General features: G+C 49.0%; 2 protein-coding genes across 2 annotated transcripts in view; both read right to left on the bottom strand.

Annotated features, from left to right (window-relative positions):
• The window catches only part of PDLIM4 (PDZ and LIM domain 4), a 445,004-nt gene that overhangs the window by 256,373 nt on the left and 166,661 nt on the right, over positions 1-21,970 (bottom strand). The window lies entirely within an intron of this gene.
• SPRY4 (sprouty RTK signaling antagonist 4) lies at positions 7,111-20,780 on the bottom strand. The gene is made up of 2 exons (XM_069869091.1): positions 20,635-20,780; positions 7,111-11,333 (listed from the first exon to the last, which is right to left on the bottom strand). The coding sequence occupies exon 2, from the start codon at positions 11,285-11,287 to the stop codon at positions 10,388-10,390; it is 900 nt and encodes a 299-aa protein (XP_069725192.1). The 5' UTR covers positions 11,288-11,333; positions 20,635-20,780; the 3' UTR covers positions 7,111-10,387.

Raw genomic sequence — 21,970 nt, 5'->3', positions numbered from 1 at the left:
AGGATGCAAAGGTTGACTTCCCAATGTCACAGCGTGGCAGGACGCCCTGGTTAGTGCAGAACAGGCATGTTGGGGCAGGTTGAAAATGCTAAGAATTAACTAAGCATATATTAAGGAAAAGAAAATCTCATTTGTTGAAGGGAGGAAGGAAGGAGGATGGGGAGAAGTTGTTTGTTAATAATAAAGAAGGAGCTTTTACAAAGGCCTCGTGTCCAAAGCTCTCTAACTTTTCCTGGCATTCCCCATCCATTCCATTGTTAAGCCCTTCGCCGTTGGAAAACAGCACGGGGCCAAGGCGCTCAGTGATCTCATCGCGAAGGCTTCTGCAGTCGCCTCTGTTTACACGCCTCACAGCATTTGCTCCTCAGATTCGTTTCCTACTTTGAAGAAAAAAAAAAAAAAGAGAAAAAAAAATCTTTCATTTGTGCGGCAGCTTCCCCCACCCCAGCGCTGGGGCTGCAAGGAAAATAGCACCTCGGTGGTTTTCACGGAGAGGATGGACCACAGCGGATTCCCACAGTTCAGAAGAGGAGACAGGAAGGCCTGAGTGACTCATAAACACTAACAGATTCTGTGTATGAGCTTCTCTTTGTTGTTTGTTATCCTTAATTTCATGGTTTTCCTTCTTTTGAGCGTGTTTGTGTATTTTAGCTGATGCCATCGTTCTGTCAGGACACTTGGTGTGTGGTTCCCACACAGGAGCTGCGCTGCCTGCCCGGCGGCTCTGCTCCCACAAATAAAAAGAGGCAGCCAGTGGAAACCCTCGAGGGCTCCGTTTGGTGCCACATCCTGATGTGCAGATCATGGGACAGTGAGAAGGAGCAGGAGGGATGGTTCCCTGGCGTGTGTCAGCTGTTGCTTTGCGCTGAGTGGGTCAGGACCTTGTGAATGGGGGCAGGTCAGAGGCTTGCACTCGAAGCTCCCTGGTGGAACAGCCCTAAATCCATCACTCCCTGGTCATTCACGTTTGCTCAGAGCAGGGGTGGCTGCCCCGTCCCTGGAGGGGTTCAAGGCCAGGTTGGATGGGGCTTGGAGACCCTGATCCAGTGGGAGGTGTCCCTGCCCATGGCAGGGGTGGGACTGGGTGGGCTTTGAGTCCCTTCCAACCCAAACCACTCCATGGTTCATTCCATGATGCTGGGAGGGTAAGGGCACTGTGGCCAGCAGGACCTGAGCCTTTAACAATCCCTCCTAGGGTGGTTGTGTCCTACCACAGCTCTCGGCACTGTCAGCCTTTGCTTCTCTAAAAGCACCTGGAGTTGGGTGCATCTCCATGTGCTGCCAGAGGCTGGATGGGGAGGCAGTTATTCTAGCAAAGGCAGCAGATTTTCCTAATTTATTTGAAAACAATTATTTGTCAGAGGGATGGGATGAGTTTCCTTTGAACAATGAGGTCTTTCTTGCTTTGTGTGCATGTTTGTATTGTTGGGTGTGCCCTGCCTTGCACAGGATGGATGTTCTCCTTTTCCCCTTGCCCTCCAACCATATTCTCCCCATTTTCTAGTTGCAATGTGCATGAGTTTTTACCTGCACTTTGTCTCGGAGCTGGAGATAGTTCAGTCCTGCTGGGAAGGTGGCGTGTTCTGAGGCATGTAGGGTCCCCTTCTCAGATGAGGCGTCTTGCTGATATAAGATATTATTTAATTAAATGGTGTAGCTGTCAGGGTTGCTGAGCTGCGATGGTCAAATCCCCGTGTCTAGGAGCAGCTCTCGGCTGTTGGCACAACCCTGCGTACACAGGGTCTGAAAGGGCTTTCCATGCTCCCCTCTGGATTTGGGGGCAATAACAACGCAGCTGTTTAAATACGCTCCAAGCTTCAGAAACACACAAGTAAGCACTAAATTTTCTTGAGGTGGCTGAGTAATGGTGTTTGCTTTAGTGTTTTAGCCCCCCAATTACCCGAGCGAAGGCTATTGCCTCTTTAAACAGAGTTCAAAAAGCCCAAGAATTTTTCATAAATAGCTCACATCCTCTCGATAACAGCCAGGCCGCTATTTATTGCCCACTTCCCCTCAGACAGACAGGTCGGAGCATTTCAGATCGCGCTTCCCATGAAACCCAGAGGAACTTGGTTTTTAGGTTCCTACAATTGTTTGTCATTCTGGGTTTCCTTTGCAGTTTACAGCGCCGAGCTCGGGTTAACCCTGAAAAGGAGCCGGCCGAGGGATCCTTAGGATACGTTGCTGCCTTGCTGGAGCCCTAACCTGCATTTTCCACTTGCTTCTTTGGAGCAGGAAGAAAAGCTCATCACTTCCCAGCAGCATGGGGTCTTTCCAGTTAATTTTGTTTATCTCCTGACCTCAGTGAGCACCCTCTAGCTTTGTTTTACATCCCTACCTCCTATTCCCTCAGAAACTGTGCATCCAAACCCCTTTCTCCTGGCTGGGAGTGTGTGGGTGCTGCTTCCCAATGCTCCCCTGGCTCCGGCAAGGGACTTTGCCAGGGCTGCTGTGGAGATGCTGTTGCTGTTGTCAGAGGTTTAGGCAGATCTGTGCTGGTGAGCTGCGATTTGTCCTTAACTCATAGTAACCAAATCCCACTCGGCTGGGTGTGCATCCTTTGTTGCTCCCAAATATGACTGGGGGTTTCTTAGTGGTGGTTACAGGCGACCATGTAAAGGAAAAAATAGCTATGATCCTTGTCTTTACAAGGAATATCAGCAGGGATGTCGGGAGAGCTGGTTGGTGCCTTGCAGTGACCCACAGCAGCGCAGCCGAGTGATGGGGCTGCTCTGGAGGGAGGGCAGCTGGTGAAAACCGCATCGCAGCTCCTCATCCTCACGCACAAGAGGTGACAACGATTTGATTTTGGTGAGGCTTTAGGCATTTTAGGGCACAGATCGCTGTTTGCACTCCTGCAGGGCCTGAAGGGTAGAACCTGTGCTAACAGCTCATGCTCTTCATGAAAAGCAATTAAATATGGTATCAGCAATAGCGGATTTTTTTTTATTTGTGCGTTCATTCTTCGGCATCGGTTTGGGCTCTGCTGAAGAGGCAACGCGAACTGTTTCCTTCTAGCTCAGAGCAGGCCAGTCCTTAGTGGGGGACTGTGCTGCTCTGCTCATGGTCGGGTGCTCCAGCGCGGTAATTGGAGCGAAGGGATGTGGTGCAGAACGTCCCAGTTTCATGCTCCGAGAATATCATGTTTCTGATTAGGAAAACCCAGTTACGTAAGGGCACCGCATAATCGCAAACATACCTGGCATCGAGCGGAACTTGTGTTTATGATTTATTCATAAGAATTTCTTCATGCATAAATTTCTATTTATTCCCCTGTTGTAAGGGAAGAAAAATGTCAATGAAAGCCGCTGCGCTACAGAGTGAGCGAGTAGTGCACATTCCCATCTCCCCAGATTTATTTATATGGAAAAGTAAATGATTTCTTTCTGCTGAGAAAATCCTGGGCGTTTGTGTTTAGGAGACCAAACCTGTGTGGGGTTGTAGAGTCCAGCTGGGCAGAGAAGGGAGTGGGATATGCTGGGGGGGACGTGCTCGGTCCCTCGCCCATCCCAGGGTGCTGCCTGCGCACGCTGCTGGGTGACAGAGGGCCAGAAATGGAGAGAGACCTTAGAGCTGGTTGGTTCAGAAACTCTGCACTATCTCCTTTGTTATCTTCTGGGTTTCATAGGTGGTGGGAATCGCTGGGTGCGGGGGAGCCGCCCTTCAGCCCAAGCTGCTGCTGGGTGACCGCTGATCCAGTGTGGGATTGGTGTGGCTGTCCTGACACTGCGGAAAACTTGGTGGGCTTTTAAAATTTATTTAAAAAGCAGATCTAATGAAGAGTATCTTCTCCAGTCATGCCTTTGACTGATACTTCTCAGCTTGCTGGTTATGTTTTCACCTGTGATAACAACCCCAGAGGTAGAAGGAGCCTTGGTGCGCCCAGGCTGGGTGCCCAGTGCTGCTTTTCCCAGGGTCACAATGGGCTTTGGTGGCCCAGGCACAACCAGGACCTTCTGTGAACCCCTTTTTCCCCTCTGCTGCCCCAAAACGCAGCAATGAACTCAGGATCTGTTCAGGGCACGGATGGCTTCATGTTCCTCTGCTCCAAAGCTGGTGGAGGCTGAGCCCTAGGCTAGCGTGAGGTGCAAGAAGAGCGGGGAGACCCTGCTGAGAGGCTTTGCCTTGACCCTTACAGACGTCTTGTTATTTCCCTGCGGAGGAAGTGTTCACTTCGTGTGGGAGCGCAGGTGCCCTCTGAGGGGTCGTGGCTGTTCTCAGCTCTTTGAGGCGATGCCTGAAGTTTTACAGTGCTCGGCAGGGGTTTGGAGCAGGCACCCTGATGATTCGCTGCCTCGCACAGGAGGTTATTGCCATTAGGAAGTAAAAGAAAATGCAAAGGCAATTTATCTTTATCCCAGCCATTTGTCTGCCGCTCACAAAAGGACAAACTTCATCTGTGGGTGACGTGTGTGGGTCCGGGCATCCCATGCATGGAGCCAGCGCCTCGTCTGGCCAGGACACTGGGCTCTCCCTCCTGGCACAGCCACTGCTGTGCCCATTCACACTGCTGGCATCTAATCCCAGTGATGGAAATTATTTATTAGTGGGAGAGGAGTGCTGCGGTACCCGTGAGGGAGCAGCACAGCCCCCTGTGCCCATCTGCGCTCCCACCTGCACTACTTCCCCCAGCATCACACCTGGAAATTCCAGGAAAGGCAGCAAAGCTGCTGTAACCACAGCATCATTGTGGGTGTGCACCTGCTGACTTTTAATAACACGTCTTTTTTTTAAGGACAAACCAGACCCTGCATCCCTTATCTGGTTTCCATGTAAACAGAGGTGCTCAGGATGGCACCAAGTAATCCCACTCTGGCTCCGTGCGCACATACGTGGGGATCGATGCATCTGCAGGCGTGTGTGCACGTGGTGGGAAAACATTTGTATAACTGCAAAGGATTGAAAAACCAACCCCTTCCTGGAGCAGCTTGGGTGGGTTGAAGCTACGGCTCCCCGTGAGCCGCACTTGGCGACAGATTCTGCCCTGGTCCTGGGGCTGACGGCAAGCGGAGCAGCCGCCGAGGGGCTGGGAGGGTTGGATCCTGCTGGATGCACCTTGTCGTGGTGCTGAGCAAGCCCTGCGCTGCTGAGCCCCGGCTTCAAACTGGGTTTGCGGCACTTGCTGCAGTTACTGCCTTTTCCTGGATCGCATCGTGTCTATTGTTCCCCTCGCTCTTGCGGAGGCGTCTCACCAGGGAAGACTGTCTCGCGCTCCCCAGCCAAAATAACCCACCTCGGAGCTGCCAGTGAATAAAAAGCTCTGTCGTCAGGGCTTTATTTAGTTCTCGGGGTGAAGCCATATTATCACCATCTTTGTCTTTGGGGATGGATGCAACTTTTGCCCAATGTCACTTCTTTGCACTCCCCATCCCCCCTCCCGCTGCTGGTAACTCTCAGAGCTCACATCTCATCAAGGGTGGTTTTAAAGCCCTGGGTAAAAATCTCAGCATCTCTATTGCATACATATTCTAGTAAAACAGGTTTTAAGGGAATTTCAAAATTAGCTTTTTGTCTCATTTCTGTCAGTTTCAGGCATTCATTCAGAATTACTGCATTGCTTAATGGGTACTTTGGATGCTTTGATTTGCTAGAAATTCTGTTTCTGGTCTGACCTTCAAGAGCTACAGTTGCTCTTTGGGCCTCATAGTGAATTGGGAAGTTATTCTCGTATCTCTCTTTGCCTACTTATAACCGCTGTTTGGGGTGATGGAATTGGTTTCCTTCAATGGCTAATTATTGAAAATGGTGTAAAAAATGATTTTTAAAAAGGCGATAATTTTGCTTAACATCTTCTAGTCAAATCAGCAAGAGGACCCTGGTTGGCTTCCAGCAGAGAGATGTGAATGCCATGTTGAGACATTTAAAGCTTTTATGTGCAAGACATCAGTCAGTGTTGCCAAACTCTGATTTAAATTTGTACATCCTGTCTCACTCTGTTTGTTTAAAAAACCCCCACCACCAGCACAACAAATTCAGCATCTTTTCCTTATTGCAAGTTTTCTTGGCACCAGATGCCATGGTCTGTACAGTGTAGTTATTGTCTCTTTATCTGCTCCACTGACCAACTCAAGATTAGTCTTCCAAGAATAACTTTTCATGCCAGGTAAAGCCCTCGGGTTACCTTTGCGGATGACACAAACCATGGCATGTCAGTTAATGAGTCATAGCTCCATGGTGCATGCAAATAAATAACAGGAATGGTGAAAAATAACTCAGATGCTTTATTTTCAGCAGTCTAGTGTGAAGCTGGTGCACGTGAGACAGTAGCGTGGAGCTTGCAATTGAAATGTGTGCAAACACGAGAGCCTGGAGCTCCCCTCCTGTCCCAGAGACTCATAAATTATGACAATTACACCTGCCTGAGGCTGCATACTTAGTGCATTATTAACGTCTGGATGAGCACAAGAGACGACAGCAGGAGGGTAGAGCCCTCCTGACCTTCTCCTCTGACCTCCCTTCCCATCTCGCGTGGTCCCTCTGTGCTCACCCCGCAGTGGGGCTGTGGCGTTTGAGCAGAGTCGCTCCTCAGCGTGCAAGAGGGGCAGGTTCTGCACCTAGAACTGAGGGAGGCATGGCAGCAGGGAGTGCGGCTGGAATGTCGAGGGAGGCTCTGTGGGATTCCAGCAGAATCCCTCCGAGCAGCAGGTGCCGCTGCCTTTGGGTTTGGTTTTGCTTTTTTAATCTCTATCCAAATTTTCACGCTAAGTGTTGAGCTTCATCACTGTGGATGGAGCATCCTGGCTTCAGTGCGAGTCTCCCTGGTGTATTTTAGAGGCGAAGGGAAGGAGAGGTATTTTGCACCCACCAGTGCTGCATCTCGGGGTGCTGCTTGGGTGAGGGATGGCAGCACCCGCATCCCAGCGCCCCTGGGGCCAACGCACCCTCTCTGTGACAAGTTATCTCACCCAGACTGTTGGCTGCCTCAGTAGCTCCTGGTGTGTGCGTGGTACCAAATAACTGATTTGGGGCTGCTCTCTGCTTGTATTTTTAGAATAATTGCTATAAATAGTCTTTGGGATTTTTTTTAAAAAAACCAAACACAACAGCCATTCATATATTTAACAATATATATTTATATATATATATAATTTCTAGATCAGTACATTCATCAGTACTTGTTTCTTTTTTCACAAACAAAAGAACTCTTACAATAGTAGACTTTCTAAAATAAATACTATTAAAATAGAGCTTCAAAATAAATATTCCATACAAAGAAAACCTTCTGTGGTAACTCTTCAGGGTGTGTATATGGTGGGGTGGTAGCGGGAGAAGGGGGAAACCTTTATCAGTGTGTCTGCGCGTGGGAGGGGAGGAGGAACACCGGGCGCTGCGAAGGGGCAAGGGCTCATCCAGGCAAGAACAACCGTGCAATGGTGTGAATTTAGTGGCTACTCCCTGTGCCCCGTGGGTGCTGGATGGTTTATGTGGCTGTTGGAGCCCCTGCTGATAGTGAGCTCTGGTCAGGGCCGTGACATGCTGTGAATCAGCCCTTCTTGCTCTCTGGGTCTTTGCTGCTGCGCGTGGGCAGAGGGCAAAGCTCAGCAATGAACCTGCTACAGCAATTAGCAGTTTGGGGTGGTAAAAGCCAAGCACCCGGCCGTCCTCCTCCTCCAGCGCCGCTTTGGGGGAACCTGCCCTCATCTCCCCACCTGCCTTCATGGTCCCATCCCACCGAGCCAATCCGACCGGAGAGCAAACGTTGCGCCCGAGGTTGGTGCTAATTAGCAGCCGCTCATCAGCTTGTGAGGGGACGCTGCCGCCTCCCCGTGTGGCACCATGTCCGTGGCGCGTCTCGGGGGTGGCAGAGACACACGTACCTTAAAAGAGGGTGGGGGAATGGAGGCGTTGGGATGGTGGATGAGAGGGGGATAAAGACATTATTGACTGGAGACGTGTCCTTCGCCAGCCCCCGGCTCGGCCACGTTTACCACTGCTCTAACACATCCACTAACGCTTTACAGTCTTCCAGTACGGGACCGGCTTACACCATAGCAGGATTTACATATTAAAAGAAACCGACAGAGAAATAGTTTACAGCTATGTACAATGAAAGGCGATCCACGAAGGATTGCTGGGTGTATTTACATGAGTGTAGATTGGCACAGTGGCGACCACTCCAGCATTGTATTTGCTTGCAAGGACCATGCGTCTAAACCGCGGGCTTTGCTATTGCAGACGTTCAGCACAGATCCCCCAGGAACAGCCAGGGACACGGGGTCAAAAATGCAAAACAACCATCAGTGGAGGCCATTTGGGTACGTGTGGTCTCAGCAGAGGAGGACAGCAGGTGAAGACCTCTCCTGCCGTGTTTTTTAGCCTGTTTGTATCTTAGGAAAATGATTTTTCTTATTATTAAATACAATACCTTATACATTCAACCAACAGTTGGGCTAGTTTGGGGTTGGTTTTCCTTTCGCCCTTTTACCTCTCATTTGTGCAAGATAATACATACATCTCTGGCTCCTCACCTCCTTTCTTCTTTCTGGTGTCTCCCTACAGTCAACATGAGGATAAACCACAGGAATTGGCATCTGGTGGCTAGTAATATCCCTTTCCCTATGATTTATCATATACAAGCTAGCAAATGTTACAAATATAGAAAGTTGTTTTTTAAAATTCCCTGTTCAATAAATACCTACAATTAAGTTTAACTAGACCCCAAGCGATCCAGGTTAAGAGAATCCTTAAAACAAAGGACACCAGAGCTCCCATCAGTGCACTCCTGCCAAACCCTCACGCAGCATCTGTATTGCAACCAAGCATACAGGATTCCTGGAAATGCTACATGGGCTCTGCCTATTGCTTAGCTAATTGGAGATGACATTTCACTGTCACTGCTGTGCATTTACAGAGGAAACTTCCTCTAATTAAAAAAAAAACAAAAAAAAAAGAAGAGAGAGAGACTAGATCACTTTTCTTCATGCAACAAGTACCTATCTACTTATTACAGCGTTGCATGTTTGGATGAAGGTTTTTATTTAGCACCTTGCGTTGTCAAGAGAAAGTGGTTACTGCATCTGAGGAGATGCAGAACTGGCCCTAGGATGAGCATGTGGACAAAACTGATGCTATTCACTTGCTGAAAACCATGGGTGCGTTCCTTAACTATGCTACCTTCCCTCCCCTGGCTGTCCCTAGTGTTTGTTAACACTAAAATAAACATTAAAAGCATTCTCTACATTTAAAAGGATGCTCTTTTGTACAGAGAAGGCAAAAGTCAAACAGCAGCAATAGAGACGGGGGAATGGGCTGCACTGCAAGAACACACCATTCTTCCCCAAGCAAAAAAAAATCAGAAATCATAGTATTTAATGAGCAAATAGGAGCTTGTTCCAGGAGAGGAGGTACTGAGTTGATATCCCTATAAAAATACACCTGTGTGCAGCCTATACCTATTTTTTTGTGACTTCTTAACAGAGCTTGAGAGGCTGAGAGAAACAAATTTAACTTTGAGAAACAATCTTAACTCTGTGGCACGAGTGAAGATCCCCTTTGCTCCAGCACGGGGGGAGCAAGCACGCGCCTCGGGAAAACGGGATTCAGCCGACATCCTCCTGGAGCAGGTTTGTACTGTCGATGTCAAATTAATATTCCATTGAGTGAAACCTGATGCTACGGATCAGCTCACAGCCAGAATGACTCGTTGTTGGTCCAACTGCCTCCACGCATCCTGCTGCTGCTCGTCCCATGGAGGGAGAAGCCCCGCTACCACCTGGCTTTGAACAGAGGGTCCCGAGCGACGCAGCCAGGAGGGTACAAAGAAAGCAACGAGCCTAAATGCTGAGACCCTTGAACAAGTGAGCATTATCTTTACTTCTGGCTCAAAATCTTTGAGGGACACAGAAAGCTTTGGAGAACCGTGTACTTCATGTGCAACTGGCCCATCTAACAGTGAGCAGGCAGGGAAGGACGGAGTTAACCCGTCACCTTCAACACGCAGCTGGTAGCAAATCGAGTTTGGAAGGAAAGCGAAAACAAGAAGCCCACCCTGAACGCGAATCCGCTGTAGCTTTCTGCAGCCGGGAATGGGTATTGCTTGCGCGGCCGTGCCTGCCAAGCGAGCAGTTAATGGTTCTTGTGGTATGCAGGCATGGTGAGCAGCCGTCTGTCTGAACCAGGAGTTTTTAAGCAGCTGTACTTCATGATATACATAGATTTCAGCCTCCACTCTACATTATTAAGATTCCTCCTTTGGCCCCATCTATTTAAATTCTCACCAGTTCCGAAACCCTGAATAACCCAAAGTGCTTCAGTTTGCGGAAATAGTCGCTTCTGCTTTCTCTGAAGGCAAAAGGCTAACGTTTATCCTCAGAACACAGGTTATTAAAAAGAGGCAACACTACCCCCCTCCATGGAGCATCCTCCCACTCCCCGTCCTCCCAAACTATCAAAAGGGCTTTTCTGGCCTGCTCACTTTGCTCTCCGGCAGCGCCTTACAAATGACACTGTTTGTGTTTTTGCATCTGCATCCGGGCCGGCTCACTTGGTCGTAGCATCTCTGGGACAGCTTGACGCAGCCGGTGGCTGGCAGGTAGCAGAGCAAGCAGGGGAGCACCAGGGACAGGGCGCTCATGAAGGACCAGCGGGCGCAGCAGTTTGAGTGGGAGCAGGAGCAGGGGTGGTCGGCACACGTGCCCTCGTCGTCCTCGTTGGTGCAGTGGTAGAAGACGCCTTTGACGAGACACATGCAGGTGGAGTAGTTGACCAGGTTCTGTGCCGAGCAGAGGCACTCTTGGTTGCACACCCAGCACGAGGGCAGAGTCCGGGGCAGCGCGCACTCCTTGCACTTGCATTTCCCACAGGCTTCGCACAGTAGAAAGTGCTTGTCCAGTTCCTGAGACACAGGTCCCTTCAGGTCCAGGGGTTTGCAGTTAATCACCTTGGGCTGAATGCGAACTGCTCGGGGGGAGGACTGCTCCGCCACGGGCGCCGGGGCCATGTGGTCCAAGAGCCTTTGGTCTGAAGATGTGCTGCTGCTGCTGCTGATGGAGCTGGGGCGCCCGCTGAACGAAATCCAGGGGTGGGTGACATCCTGCTCGCACCGCTGCACGTGCTGGTTGGTCAAGACTGGCTCGTGGGAGCCCCGGGGACGCTTCTGGGCTGTCAGCTGGGAAGCGGTGGGGTTGTCGGTGTAGTCGTTCTCTATGTGAGTCGTCTTCATTTGGTCAATTGGCAGGATGGTGAGTGGATGCTGCAGCCGCCCATAGGGGATCCGACTGTCCAGCAAGGGCTGGACCATCACAGAGTTGGGGACAACCGTGATGTTGTGGGGAATCCGGGGCTCCATTGATAAAGCAGTCTGATTAACGGTGAAAATTTCACTCTTAAGTATCCTGGGGGAAGGAAAGGAGAAAGAAAAGGGGCAGGGGAGAGAAAAAGCGCATCGTTATTGAGTTACCCTGCAACCCCAGCCCAAACAGGGCTCTTTGCTGAGGTTGGTTATTATGTAGAAGCTCTTACAAGGTAAATTTGTGTTAATGGAGTCAGAGCACCTGCTCTGGTATAAAGTGCATCACTGTTCCTTTGCTGCTGTTTTCCTCTCCCTATCCTTGTCCGTGTGACCTCTGATCCTCGGAGGTCTACGGTTACTGCAGGCTCCTCAAGTGCCCATCCCTCATTTTTCTGAGGGGAAGCGCATCCGAGGGGCATCAGTGCATATTGACAGGTACGTTTGCCAGCAAACTGCCTGAAATGACATAGCGAAGGTCAGGGGATTTCAGAACCATAGAATGGTTTGGGTTGGAAGGGACCTTAAAGATTATCTAGTTCCAACATCCCTGCCATGGGCAGAGCCACCTCCCACCAATTTTTCCGAAAGGACCCTGATCTCTAAGAAAACCTGATGCAAAATTGTGGCTCTTGGGAGCGCTGGCCTGGTACAACGATGCTTCGGAGTGTGGGGCTGAGCACTTGTTCTTGCTGACCCAGAACCTGCGGGAGGGTGGCTTGGCTTTGGTGAGGAAGTGTCCCATCTCCATCGGGAGCTGCTGGCTTCAGAGCCTGATTTCACCCTCCCGCAGCAGGTGGAAGTTCTTGCTCAGCAGCTTGTTTGGTTGCAAACCAGGTTGGGAGCAGACAGGTAGAGCTCTCGGGGAGAACACACGCGTGGGTCAGACTTGACGTGTCACCTCACACAGGTAACTCGGTGCTCTGCTTCAGAACACTAAGTGGACCAATGTTTAGTTTCAGTGCTGTTTACTGGCTACGCTAGCTAAGCCGTCTACTGCCGCAGTTTCTAATTTCATTGAAAGAGTGCAATTTATCCTGGAGTCGATCCAAGGATTCAGCGGCGGCGTAGGACAAGAAACCACAGGAAGTAACTAAACTTAAATCAAAGAACGGAAACGACTTGGTTCAAATTTAGAAAGTGCACATTGTTTTCTAGTGGATGTGCCATTTCCTCACGGGGTGACCTTTATTCATAAGGAATAGAATGCTGGAGATCAGTGTAAGGACGCGGTGAGGAAAGCTTCAGAGCAAGTTGCAGGAGAGGAAAAGCTTCTGGTATCAAGAAAAAGGAAATAGGGAACAGCTGAAGGCATTGCCAGTTGTTCGTGTTCGGATAAACAAATCAACCTTTTCCAACAGCACAAAAGATTTTATTATTACAGCACTCTGGAAAAAGATTGGGAAGAAAATGCATCCAACTATAACCAAGTTGCACATGAGAAGTGTGTGTGAGTAACCGCACACATCGCTCCTGCAAAAGCACCTCCTCCCCGAAACTGAACACGCTACAAAAACTGGAGCATGAACTAATTCTGCACTTTTGGAAGGAAAAAGGGAAGTGCATTACTCCCCACTGAAAAATGCTGCTAGAGTCCACTATTGTATTTGTAAATCGTCGCTTTGATAGATCACTTGGCACTTGAGGGGCTGAAAACCTGCCAGTTCTCCCGAGATCAATGGGTTGGTGGCGGGGAAGGGCAGCCAGAGCGCAGCGCGTGGCCAGAGCTGCACATGCCGCCCCTGCGCGCTGGCACCGCGTCCTGCCCGCCGGGCTCCTTCTGTCCTGCACAAGACGAGCAGGAAGAAGCGCTTTATCTAGCAGTAATGATGATTATTGTAATGCTGTCCTCATGCTGTTTCTCTTCACTAGTTAAAATTCTCTGCTGAGCGTTAGCCATTCATTTGAAAATTTGTATTTCATTATTCATTGCTCACTGACATCCCGACTCACAAGAGAGTTTTTAAGGCATCCGTTCCTATTTACTACATTTAAAAATAAGGAGCAGCAATGACAACTGTGGGGTATGCAGAGGGGGGAAAAAAGGCTGTTTTCTTTTGTACATCAGAATCCAGTGTCATGATATAAAAAGTCCTTGCTGTCAGTCAGAGCTGAGCTAAACAGTCAGTTTGGTGTCGGCTGGGTGTTGTGTTTGCAGGAAGACTTTGATTTTTTTTTTTTTTTTTAAGGAGAGATGCAGCTGTTCTGGCTGATGAGAGCGAGTGCAGCAGAGCTGATATTAGATGGAAGGTGGCTGAGGAAATGGTGGCACGCTGAGCAATGTTACAGCCTGTCTGCCTGGTCCTTCGCGTCACCGGCAGCGCTGCTTTGATTGCCTCGATGGATTTTTTAAATAACCTCCAGCACAGGGCTGTGCATTTGGGCCTGAACTCAGTCCTGCTTGTCCCCAAGCCTCAGGAGTTTGGTCCCTTCACAGCAGAGCCTGGATGCGTGGGTCATCATTTATTTTAAGGCACGCGGTGTGCCAGCACATGTGTGGAGGAGAGCTGCTTAGCCCTTAGGCAGCATCCGCCGCCTCTGTCGATGCAGAGAGGCTGATTTGATGCTGATTTCCCCTGATGGCAGCTCTGAGGCAGGGTGGAACACTGAGGGTGTTCTGAGTGGCTGGTGGTGCCACACAGGAGCCCCTCGCCCCGACAGGGAGGGCAGCACCCAGGAGCTGGTGTTTAGGTGTGGTTGGAGTTGATGGTCTCGGAGGTCTTCCAGCCTTATGATTCTACGATTCACATTAACTCTGTACTTGCTCAGTCTGCAATGGTCCGGAACAAGTGATGGCATCACATGGAAGTTACATCATCAGATTAATTTGGAGAAGAATTATAGCCCCGGGCACTCTTCAGACACCCCTGGTACGCAGACATGGCCATACGCAGGTGGACGTTAAAGATGGCTTAAGTGAGATAATGCTAATCAGGATATCCGAGTTAATTATCACAGAAAGGAGATGAACCCTGGATTAAACACCACACTTTAGGATAGATGTGACTTCCTCAGTTTTTGTGTCTATGTGCCTCCCCTGACATGTGCCTTGAACACATTTTCCCCTGAGCAGTTTCTGCTTTATGTCTGCACCCCGTGAAAAGAAAGATTTCAGCAAAAGGTACAAGGTCACTGTGTTTGCACACAGCACTCCACCTCTCATGGCAGGGAAGATGAAAGGTAAGGGTTTGTATTGGATCAGAAGCAAGTCAAGAAGCCAGACCGCTCCCGTGAATTCTTGCAGGATGAGGTATACCTGCCTGGATACATGCATGGATCCTGGTGACTACCCTGGAAGATCCCAAAAGGCATCAGACCTTGACCTTTTTTGGTTGGCGTGTTCCCCACAAGAAGAAATGGAACTGCAACCAGTCTGAAACTGTTCCAGGAAGACTGGAACAATGCAAGAAAGTCATCCCACCAAACACAGTCTGTTTGTGGGCAGATACAAGGGTATCAGATACTCCTGTTAACAAGTCATGAGGAAAGATGTCCATCCAGTGGAAGGAAAGCTCGTTCCCACACCATAAGCAGGACACCATGCCCTTCTTCACCTCTCCTTCTTCACCTCCCCCCCAGGAACCCATCACACATAACAAGTTCTTGTCAGCAAGGACGATATTGCCTTGGGCAGCAACATTGGTATCTCAGAAGCTTCAGCTTCTGTTCCAGATATGTGTCCCATCAAAATGAGTCCTTAGTGGACCTGGAGGAACTTAAGACCTTGAAAAGGGACAAGAGCTGAAGGAGTGTAACCTTGGGGCTCTTGTCTTGGCTCTCAGGTCTGTCCAGGTAAGCAAGGGGGGGTCACAATGGTCAACTGTGTTGTTAGTGTTGGCTCAGATGTTGAAGTGACCCTAATCCAGCATAAAGCACACGGAACCGGCCACCGTGTGCCTGAAGCAGCTCTAGGCAGAAGTGGTGCCAATCTGAGCCACTCTGGTTGGGAAGGGAGGCAAGAAACCACAGGCTGAGCAGTCCGTCTCATCTTTCCCTCGCCACCCACTTCAACTAATATTTAAGATACTTTGCAAAAGCTAAGAAACCTTATCAATAGTGCCTTTGTCGTCTACTCTTCTAATTCTGTCTGACTGCAAATTGTATTTCAGTGGAGAAAAATGTCATATAGAACACCTGTAAACAAAATCAGTTTATCCTTGATCACCAGTAATTACAGACACATTATAATGATAACATAGATACAATTCACTGGTTGCAATTGTAACCAGTTTTCTGAAAGTAGACACCCGGAAGAAAAATTTCTATGTTCTTACACACATAATAAATTTAATTTTCATGTAATAAATCTTTAGAGGTAGGTGAAACAATGACATTCTTTTCGAAGCAGAAATATCAACAAACTCCCAAGTAGGGAAGACTTCTGCTCTCTCGTGCCATCCAGGGACTGCATGGTTGCTCACCACATACAATTTTCAAGTCAAAATACACTTCCTTCCAAGGGAGTAAAATTGGACTCTAAAGTCAAGTTCACAAACGTTCTACAGTGCTTGTTTCATCTCTTCACCAAGACACTGCCAATGTAAAATTACTATTGTACTCGATAATTACAAGTCTTAGAGTTGTAGGAAACCAACTGTTATTTTAAAGTGTTTGGGTATTATTTCAGACCCGAAAGTTTTGTAAGAATCCTTAGTCACACAAAATTAAAACTGAAGTGATCTTTTGTTTTATTAGGGTTTTAGACTTGCCTACATAATTTTATAGAATGCTACGTCTTTGTAGGCAACTCTGTGAGGAAGTTCTACAAACCCCAGGAAAGCTCATTCTCAGGATAATCTTTGAAGCAATAAGGTTCTAGTGTCTTTATTTTCAAAGTGAAGTTGGATAACTGGTCTTCCAGTTACTGGAAAAAAAACTTGGACCTTGCCTTAAATATTGAGTGAGTGCTGGCACATGTGATGTTTGTAACTGCCTCAGTTACCTATTAGTTAATACTTTTAATAGGTTCTGTCTCACATGTCTAAGAGCACGCTAGACGTGCGTGTTAACAAAAGAATAATGAGAACAAGGGACTCGAGAGTCCAGAATCGCATCCTGTGTGGAAGCAATCCTGCAGACCCCAGCTCTGGGAAGCACCAGTGTGACTGACGCATCCCCAGTGCCCACAGTCCCAGGGAAGTCAACAGGAATACAGGAAAACACGCTCCCACCTCCTGTCCGCCCTGCTGCAGGTACAAGGTATCACGGTTTTGCCCAACTCGTTTTTGAAAGATGCAGAAAATGTCAACAGGAGATGGTGCCGTGGAAACATCTGAACCCAGTCCCAGACGTCATAGGAAAGAAAAGACCCAAATGTGATGCCTGGACCATATTTGCTAACAGGAAGACCATCAGTATGACCAGAGAAGTAATGTAGCCACCGACAGCTCCTTCTGTGCTTTGCAAGGTGCAAAATACCAGATCAGGGGGTCACTTTAGCTCTTTCTAATGAGTTATGCCTTAATTCGCCTCCTGAGCGGCCTCTGCCTCTGTGATGTCTGAGGAGCACTGGTGGCAGGACGAGCAGCTTGCCCCAGCGAAGTGAACCTTCTGGGCTTGCTGGCACTGGGTTGTCTCGTGTAGGTTCTGTAACAGCCCTGGTGGCCCCTTCCTTGAGCCTGGAGCTGCGCCTCGTGACTCTGGGGAGCTGCAAACATGCAGTGGCTGCTCGGAGACATCGCTAACAGTTATAATGGTACGAGGTGGGGTGGAGATCAGCAGTGCAGAAAGACCTTTCTTCTGCCTTCTTACCATGAGCTACAGAAGCATTTCTAGCACTTGAGTTTTCAAGAAGAATTTTTGATCACAAGTTTCCAAGGATTTCTCAAGTGTTGAAGCATCACAAGCTTTTGTGAAGAAGGGATGGAGAAATCACCCCAGAGAGATGAAAGGCTCTGACTGGTGCCAGTGGGAGCCGTGCCCTGGGGCTGTGGTGGGACCTGAACTGCTCGCCTGGAGTTGTGCTGTGGGTCAGTGATGGGGAGGGGACACACCAAGGGCCCCAGAATCTCGTCACCTAATGGCTGGATTGCACCTCCTCTTGGCTAGTGAGAGACAGACCTGTTGTCACCCATGCAAAAGCTGAATTACAGCCTCTGAAAGAGACGTGACAGTCACCTCGCTCAGTTGTCATCTTTGTAGTAGCAGTTGCAGTAAATGTATTGCAGAAATGTGCTTATTTTCTTTGCCAGATGGGACACATGGATTTCTGAGACAACGGGGCAACAGGAAAAAAATTAAAAAGCAGCAGAATCTTTACAGATAAACCTGGATACAAAGAAATTATCCGTTGATCACAGCTGCATCCCATGCGTGGGGAACGCGTACGAATCCTGCCGTGCTAGGGAAGAGGGAGATACCCAGATCACACGCTGAAAACAAAGCCAAGGTGTCTGCTATGAGTTACCCTTGGTGTCCGAGAGCGCTTGCGAAGGGAAGATCTCTAGGGCTTCGCAGAGAATGTGGGGCAGGTGGGGAGGAACTGGGACCAGGCAGGGAGCTGCTGGCCAGGGCCGATGGGTCAATAAAAGCTTCGCTTCCCCCATTCCCCGTGGAGGAGGAGCTGATGATAAAGGAACAAATCCTGCCATGGCCTTTGTTTGGCGTTAAGGACATCCTCTGGTCCAGACCTCCCAGCGGTGACAAGGGACGCGCTGCTACTGACGGAAGTCAAAAGGCTCAATAAAAGCTTTTAATGAGGGAAGACTGCCTTGGAAGTTAAAGGAGACCTTTCAGTAAGCACATGTTTTTAATGTGTGATTAAGAATCATATATAACGTTGGAGTTCATTAAGACGGAGTTAGGCTGACTGAATTTTGAGTCAAGCTGTAAATGCTTTAAAAAAAAGCTCTATTCCATAAAAGCATGTATTAATATTAACAAAATGTTGATATTGATGCTTTTTGTCCCTCTCCTTAGCACCTCCTCTGTCTAAGGGCAGCCAGAATTTTCTCTACGAGTAACAAGCAAAAAAAATTAGAAAGCTTATTAGGGAAACCTGCCATTTTTCAAACAAGACACTCAATTCTTGCCAGAGCGTGGAAATTCAGAAGCTGGGAAATGAGACCTGTAGACTTCCAAGAAGCTGTCTCTGTCCAGCGAGCGTCTGTTCCTACGGTGTGAGCGCATAAGGCACATTTTGGCCCAGTAACGTTCAGACCTCGAGGGGCTTCAGTTTCTTAGTCAAGGCTTTTAATGAATAAAACCACTTATTTTGAGGCCAGAAAAAGAAGCTCAGTTATGATCTGTTGAGCTAAGGGGACTAAATGATATCCACATTAGAAGAATTTTATTTGTTCTTAAGGAAATGTATTGCATTGCATTTAAAAGGCATAAAAGCCAAACAATACTTGTGCAACTGTTTGCCTATAAAAAGGTGGTTCTGAATACTGGCCTGAAGCTGGAAAATTGTATAGCAATGTGGTTAATGATTTGTTTGCTTTTATGGTTAGTATTTTGAAAACTATCAGAACTATGAATTAATTATTGCTGTGGTGCTGCAGCGGATGTGAATTTGATTTCACTGAAGTCTGATGACAGGATTTTTTGGGGAGGAGGATTGCTTTTTGAGATGTAGTTCCCGGTATGAGTTGGGAATTAGTCATGATTCCATGAAAACAGCTTTTGTTTTGCTGTTTCAGGAGGAGAACAAATAATTTCTCCCCTGCACATAACCTCATAGAGAATTTCCAAAGGACTGCAGTATTCAGAAATAGTCCTTTTAATTTTATAATACCGATACAGAGTCCCTTCTAGCAACAGAAAACCCAGTAGCCCATGGAAAATGGCACATTTATCAATGAGACATCCCCAGCAGGGTTCCAATAACTGAGAACAACCCCTCCTCCTGCTATCATTCATTTTTACATGGAGAAGGGGGAAGCCAGTCATCAGGATCATTGTGATTCAGTGCACAAATTGTAACTTTATTCTTTAAGACAAAATAAAGAGAGAGGGGGGAAGCCTTAATATTGGGAAAGCTTGGTTTCTCTTTACCCAATTAAGCAGCAATTCCCAAGCTGATTTTTGATGTGCTGTAGCCTTCCATGGTATGGAAGAAAGGCAGCAGCTGAAGTTTTATAGAATCTAGAACGTGCCTTTTCTACTCTGGATAATTCAGGGTTGCTTTCCCTTTTCTCTTGCTCTCCTTCACTCTTTAAAGAAAAACTTGAGGCTATAAAAGATTTAAATCAAGAAATCAGACCCTTTGTCACCTGAAGAAAAAAAGAGTGAAGCCTTCTCCTCCTGTGACTAATGCTGATATCCATTTGCACTGCTATTTCCAAGGTCTGCGCTTCCAGTCCTGTTTCACTCTAAGACCTTTGTGCCTTTTTTTATGCCCTTTTCTGCTTTTTCCATTCCCTTTCTGATAATGAATTTTCAGAACATGTCGTCTCTAGGCTTGTCTTTCTCCTGTGACGCCAGGACTGGTACCAGAAAACAAAATCCTGGCTTATCTTTGCTACGCAGTTGGTAGAGAAAAGCAGCCAAGCCAGGTTTTTTTCTCTCCATATCCAGGATATTTCATATACCTTTAGGAAATGATTCTACGTACACATTTTTATTGCTTATCTAGCCTTTAAAATACCTAACCCATCCAGATTTAAATCTGAAGCAACCAAGTGTGCAGCAAGACAGGGAATGGAACAGTGGTGGCATAAGGCACTGAGGGTAAAGGAAGAAAGAAAAACCCACAGTTGTATGAAACAAAACGCTAAAGAGCAAAGGTCATGCAGGAAAGATCTGACACACCAGTGGCTGATCTCCGAAGTGTCCTATTATGGAGACAGCTCGGAACTACTTGACACTAGCAAGACACCAAGCTTCAGAAAAGAGAGGAAATGCGTATCATCACTTTTCATATTCCAAACCAAGAAATATCCAATTCTCACTTGGCAATCCAGGTGACAATGTCTTTATGCTGCCTTTTTTGGGGAAGGAAGAGGAGATGAAGGAGAGGACAGCCCATCATCAGAAAGAGAAGCTTTATTTTGCTGTAAAATCCCTGCAAATAAACCCGATGCAAGTATGGTGAAACCTGCCTGCCATGGACGTACAGCAAATGCAGATGTTGGTGAGAGAGCACAGAAAAAGAGGCACAGATAAGAAACACAGGGACACAAATGCCAATTCTGCAAGAAACAGAATATTTCTTCAGAACCCAAAGTCTCCTTTAGGCTGGGAAGCACCAGGCAGCTATGCACGAGCTATAACCATAGATAAGTGACGTTAGAAAAGTCACAGGGAGAAATATTCCTATGATCAGTGATCTGCAAGGGACTGGATAAACGCATCTAGAAAGAGCGCAAGCTTTTCCCTCGGGGAGCAGGCGTTATATATTTATTTATTTATCTCCCTACTTAAAAAGATTTAACATTCGCTCTACAAACACAAGATCCGGTACTTACTTTAAGTAATTCGGCTGAGACCATCTCTCCGCAGGGCGGGTTAATCCTAAATGCGGGGTCGGCCCCGGGGTGGGGGCGCTCGGGGAGGCGCTCGGGGAGGCGCTCGGGGAGCCGCTCGGGGAGCTGCGAGCGCGGCGCTGTCAGCGCCGGCCGCGATGCTGCAGCCGCGGCTGCCTGGGAAAATGGCTATTTTATGAATGGGAGGGCAGCGGCCGCCTCTGCGCATGCGCGGCCGCCCGGCTCAATGAATGGGTGGGAACCGCGGCGCCAGCGCGCACGCGCGGCTGCCTTTTTATGAATGGGGCCGGCGGGGCTCCGGCTGCCGCTCCCCCTCGCGCCCCCTCCCCCTCTTTCTTTCTTGGTTTTTTTTTTATGAATGAAGGGCAGGCGGCAGTGGCGCATGCACCGCGCCCCCCCCCCCGCCCGGGCTGCAGGTAACCAAGGGGGAACAGGGGGCTCCCCCCTCCCTCCCTCAGCCCCCCCTCCCCTCCGACCCTCTCCCAGCCCTTCCCAGCGGCGCTGTTAGCGGAGAGCAGCCCCGAGGATGCCCCAATTGCCCCCCCCGCCCATCATCTCTTGGCTGTGTGCCTTCTCCCCACCCCATCATCTCTTGGTCGTCGTTTCCCCCCACCCAATCTCTTGATGTTCCCCCCCGCTTCCACCATCTCTTGGTCGTCGCCGTCGTCCCTTTCCACCCACCCCATCATCTCTTGGTTGTGTCGTCGTGTCCCCCCCATCATCTCTTGGTGTTCTCCCCCCCCCCCCCCATCTCTGGGTGTTTCCCACCCCCAATCATCTATTGGGTGTTCTGCCCCTCTCTCCCCCACCCCATTATCTCCTGGTCGTTCTCCGCGCCCCCCCCCCCCCCCCCATCATCTCTTGTTCTCTCCCCGCCCCCCAGTATCTCTTGATCCTGCTCCCCGCGGCGGGGGCGGCGCTGTCGGGGCTGGGGGTGTCGCAGCCGCTGCGGGTCCCGCTCTGGGTGCGGGGGGGAGGTGCTTTGGGCTCCCTGGTTTGGGGTTCGCGGCTGGGAATGGAGACGTCCACCCGTGGGGACGGCGATTTCCCCGCTCCCCCCGCACGTTTCTGGGTTTCGCTGGCGATTCCGACGCGAACAGCCCCGCGCCCCTCGGCTCTGTTCGCACGTCACACGCGCAACGCGTAGATTCATTTTAAGGCTCTTTTTTTTTTTCTTGAGAAGGTGAGGGTGGAGCCGTGCAGGCTGCACGAACCCCCCAGGAGCAGGGAGAGGGTCCCTCTTTGGGGGAGGGAGGCGATTCCTGCGCTGTTCCCAGCTTTGCTGTTTTTATGATGTGCAGCTTTCCATAAGGCTCTC

The sequence above is a fragment of the Phaenicophaeus curvirostris genome, chromosome 15 (genome assembly GCF_032191515.1).
Source record: "Phaenicophaeus curvirostris isolate KB17595 chromosome 15, BPBGC_Pcur_1.0, whole genome shotgun sequence".
NCBI classification, from domain to species: Eukaryota; Metazoa; Chordata; class Aves; order Cuculiformes; family Cuculidae; genus Phaenicophaeus; species Phaenicophaeus curvirostris.
Note: the sequence above shows the minus strand (reverse complement) of the source record. Positions and strands in the feature narration are given on the sequence as shown.

Excerpts from the sequence above, each read along its gene's own strand:
- SPRY4 (XM_069869091.1), bottom strand. The coding sequence starts at position 11,287 with ATGGAGCCCCGGATTCCCCACAACATCACGGTTGTCCCCAACTCTGTG.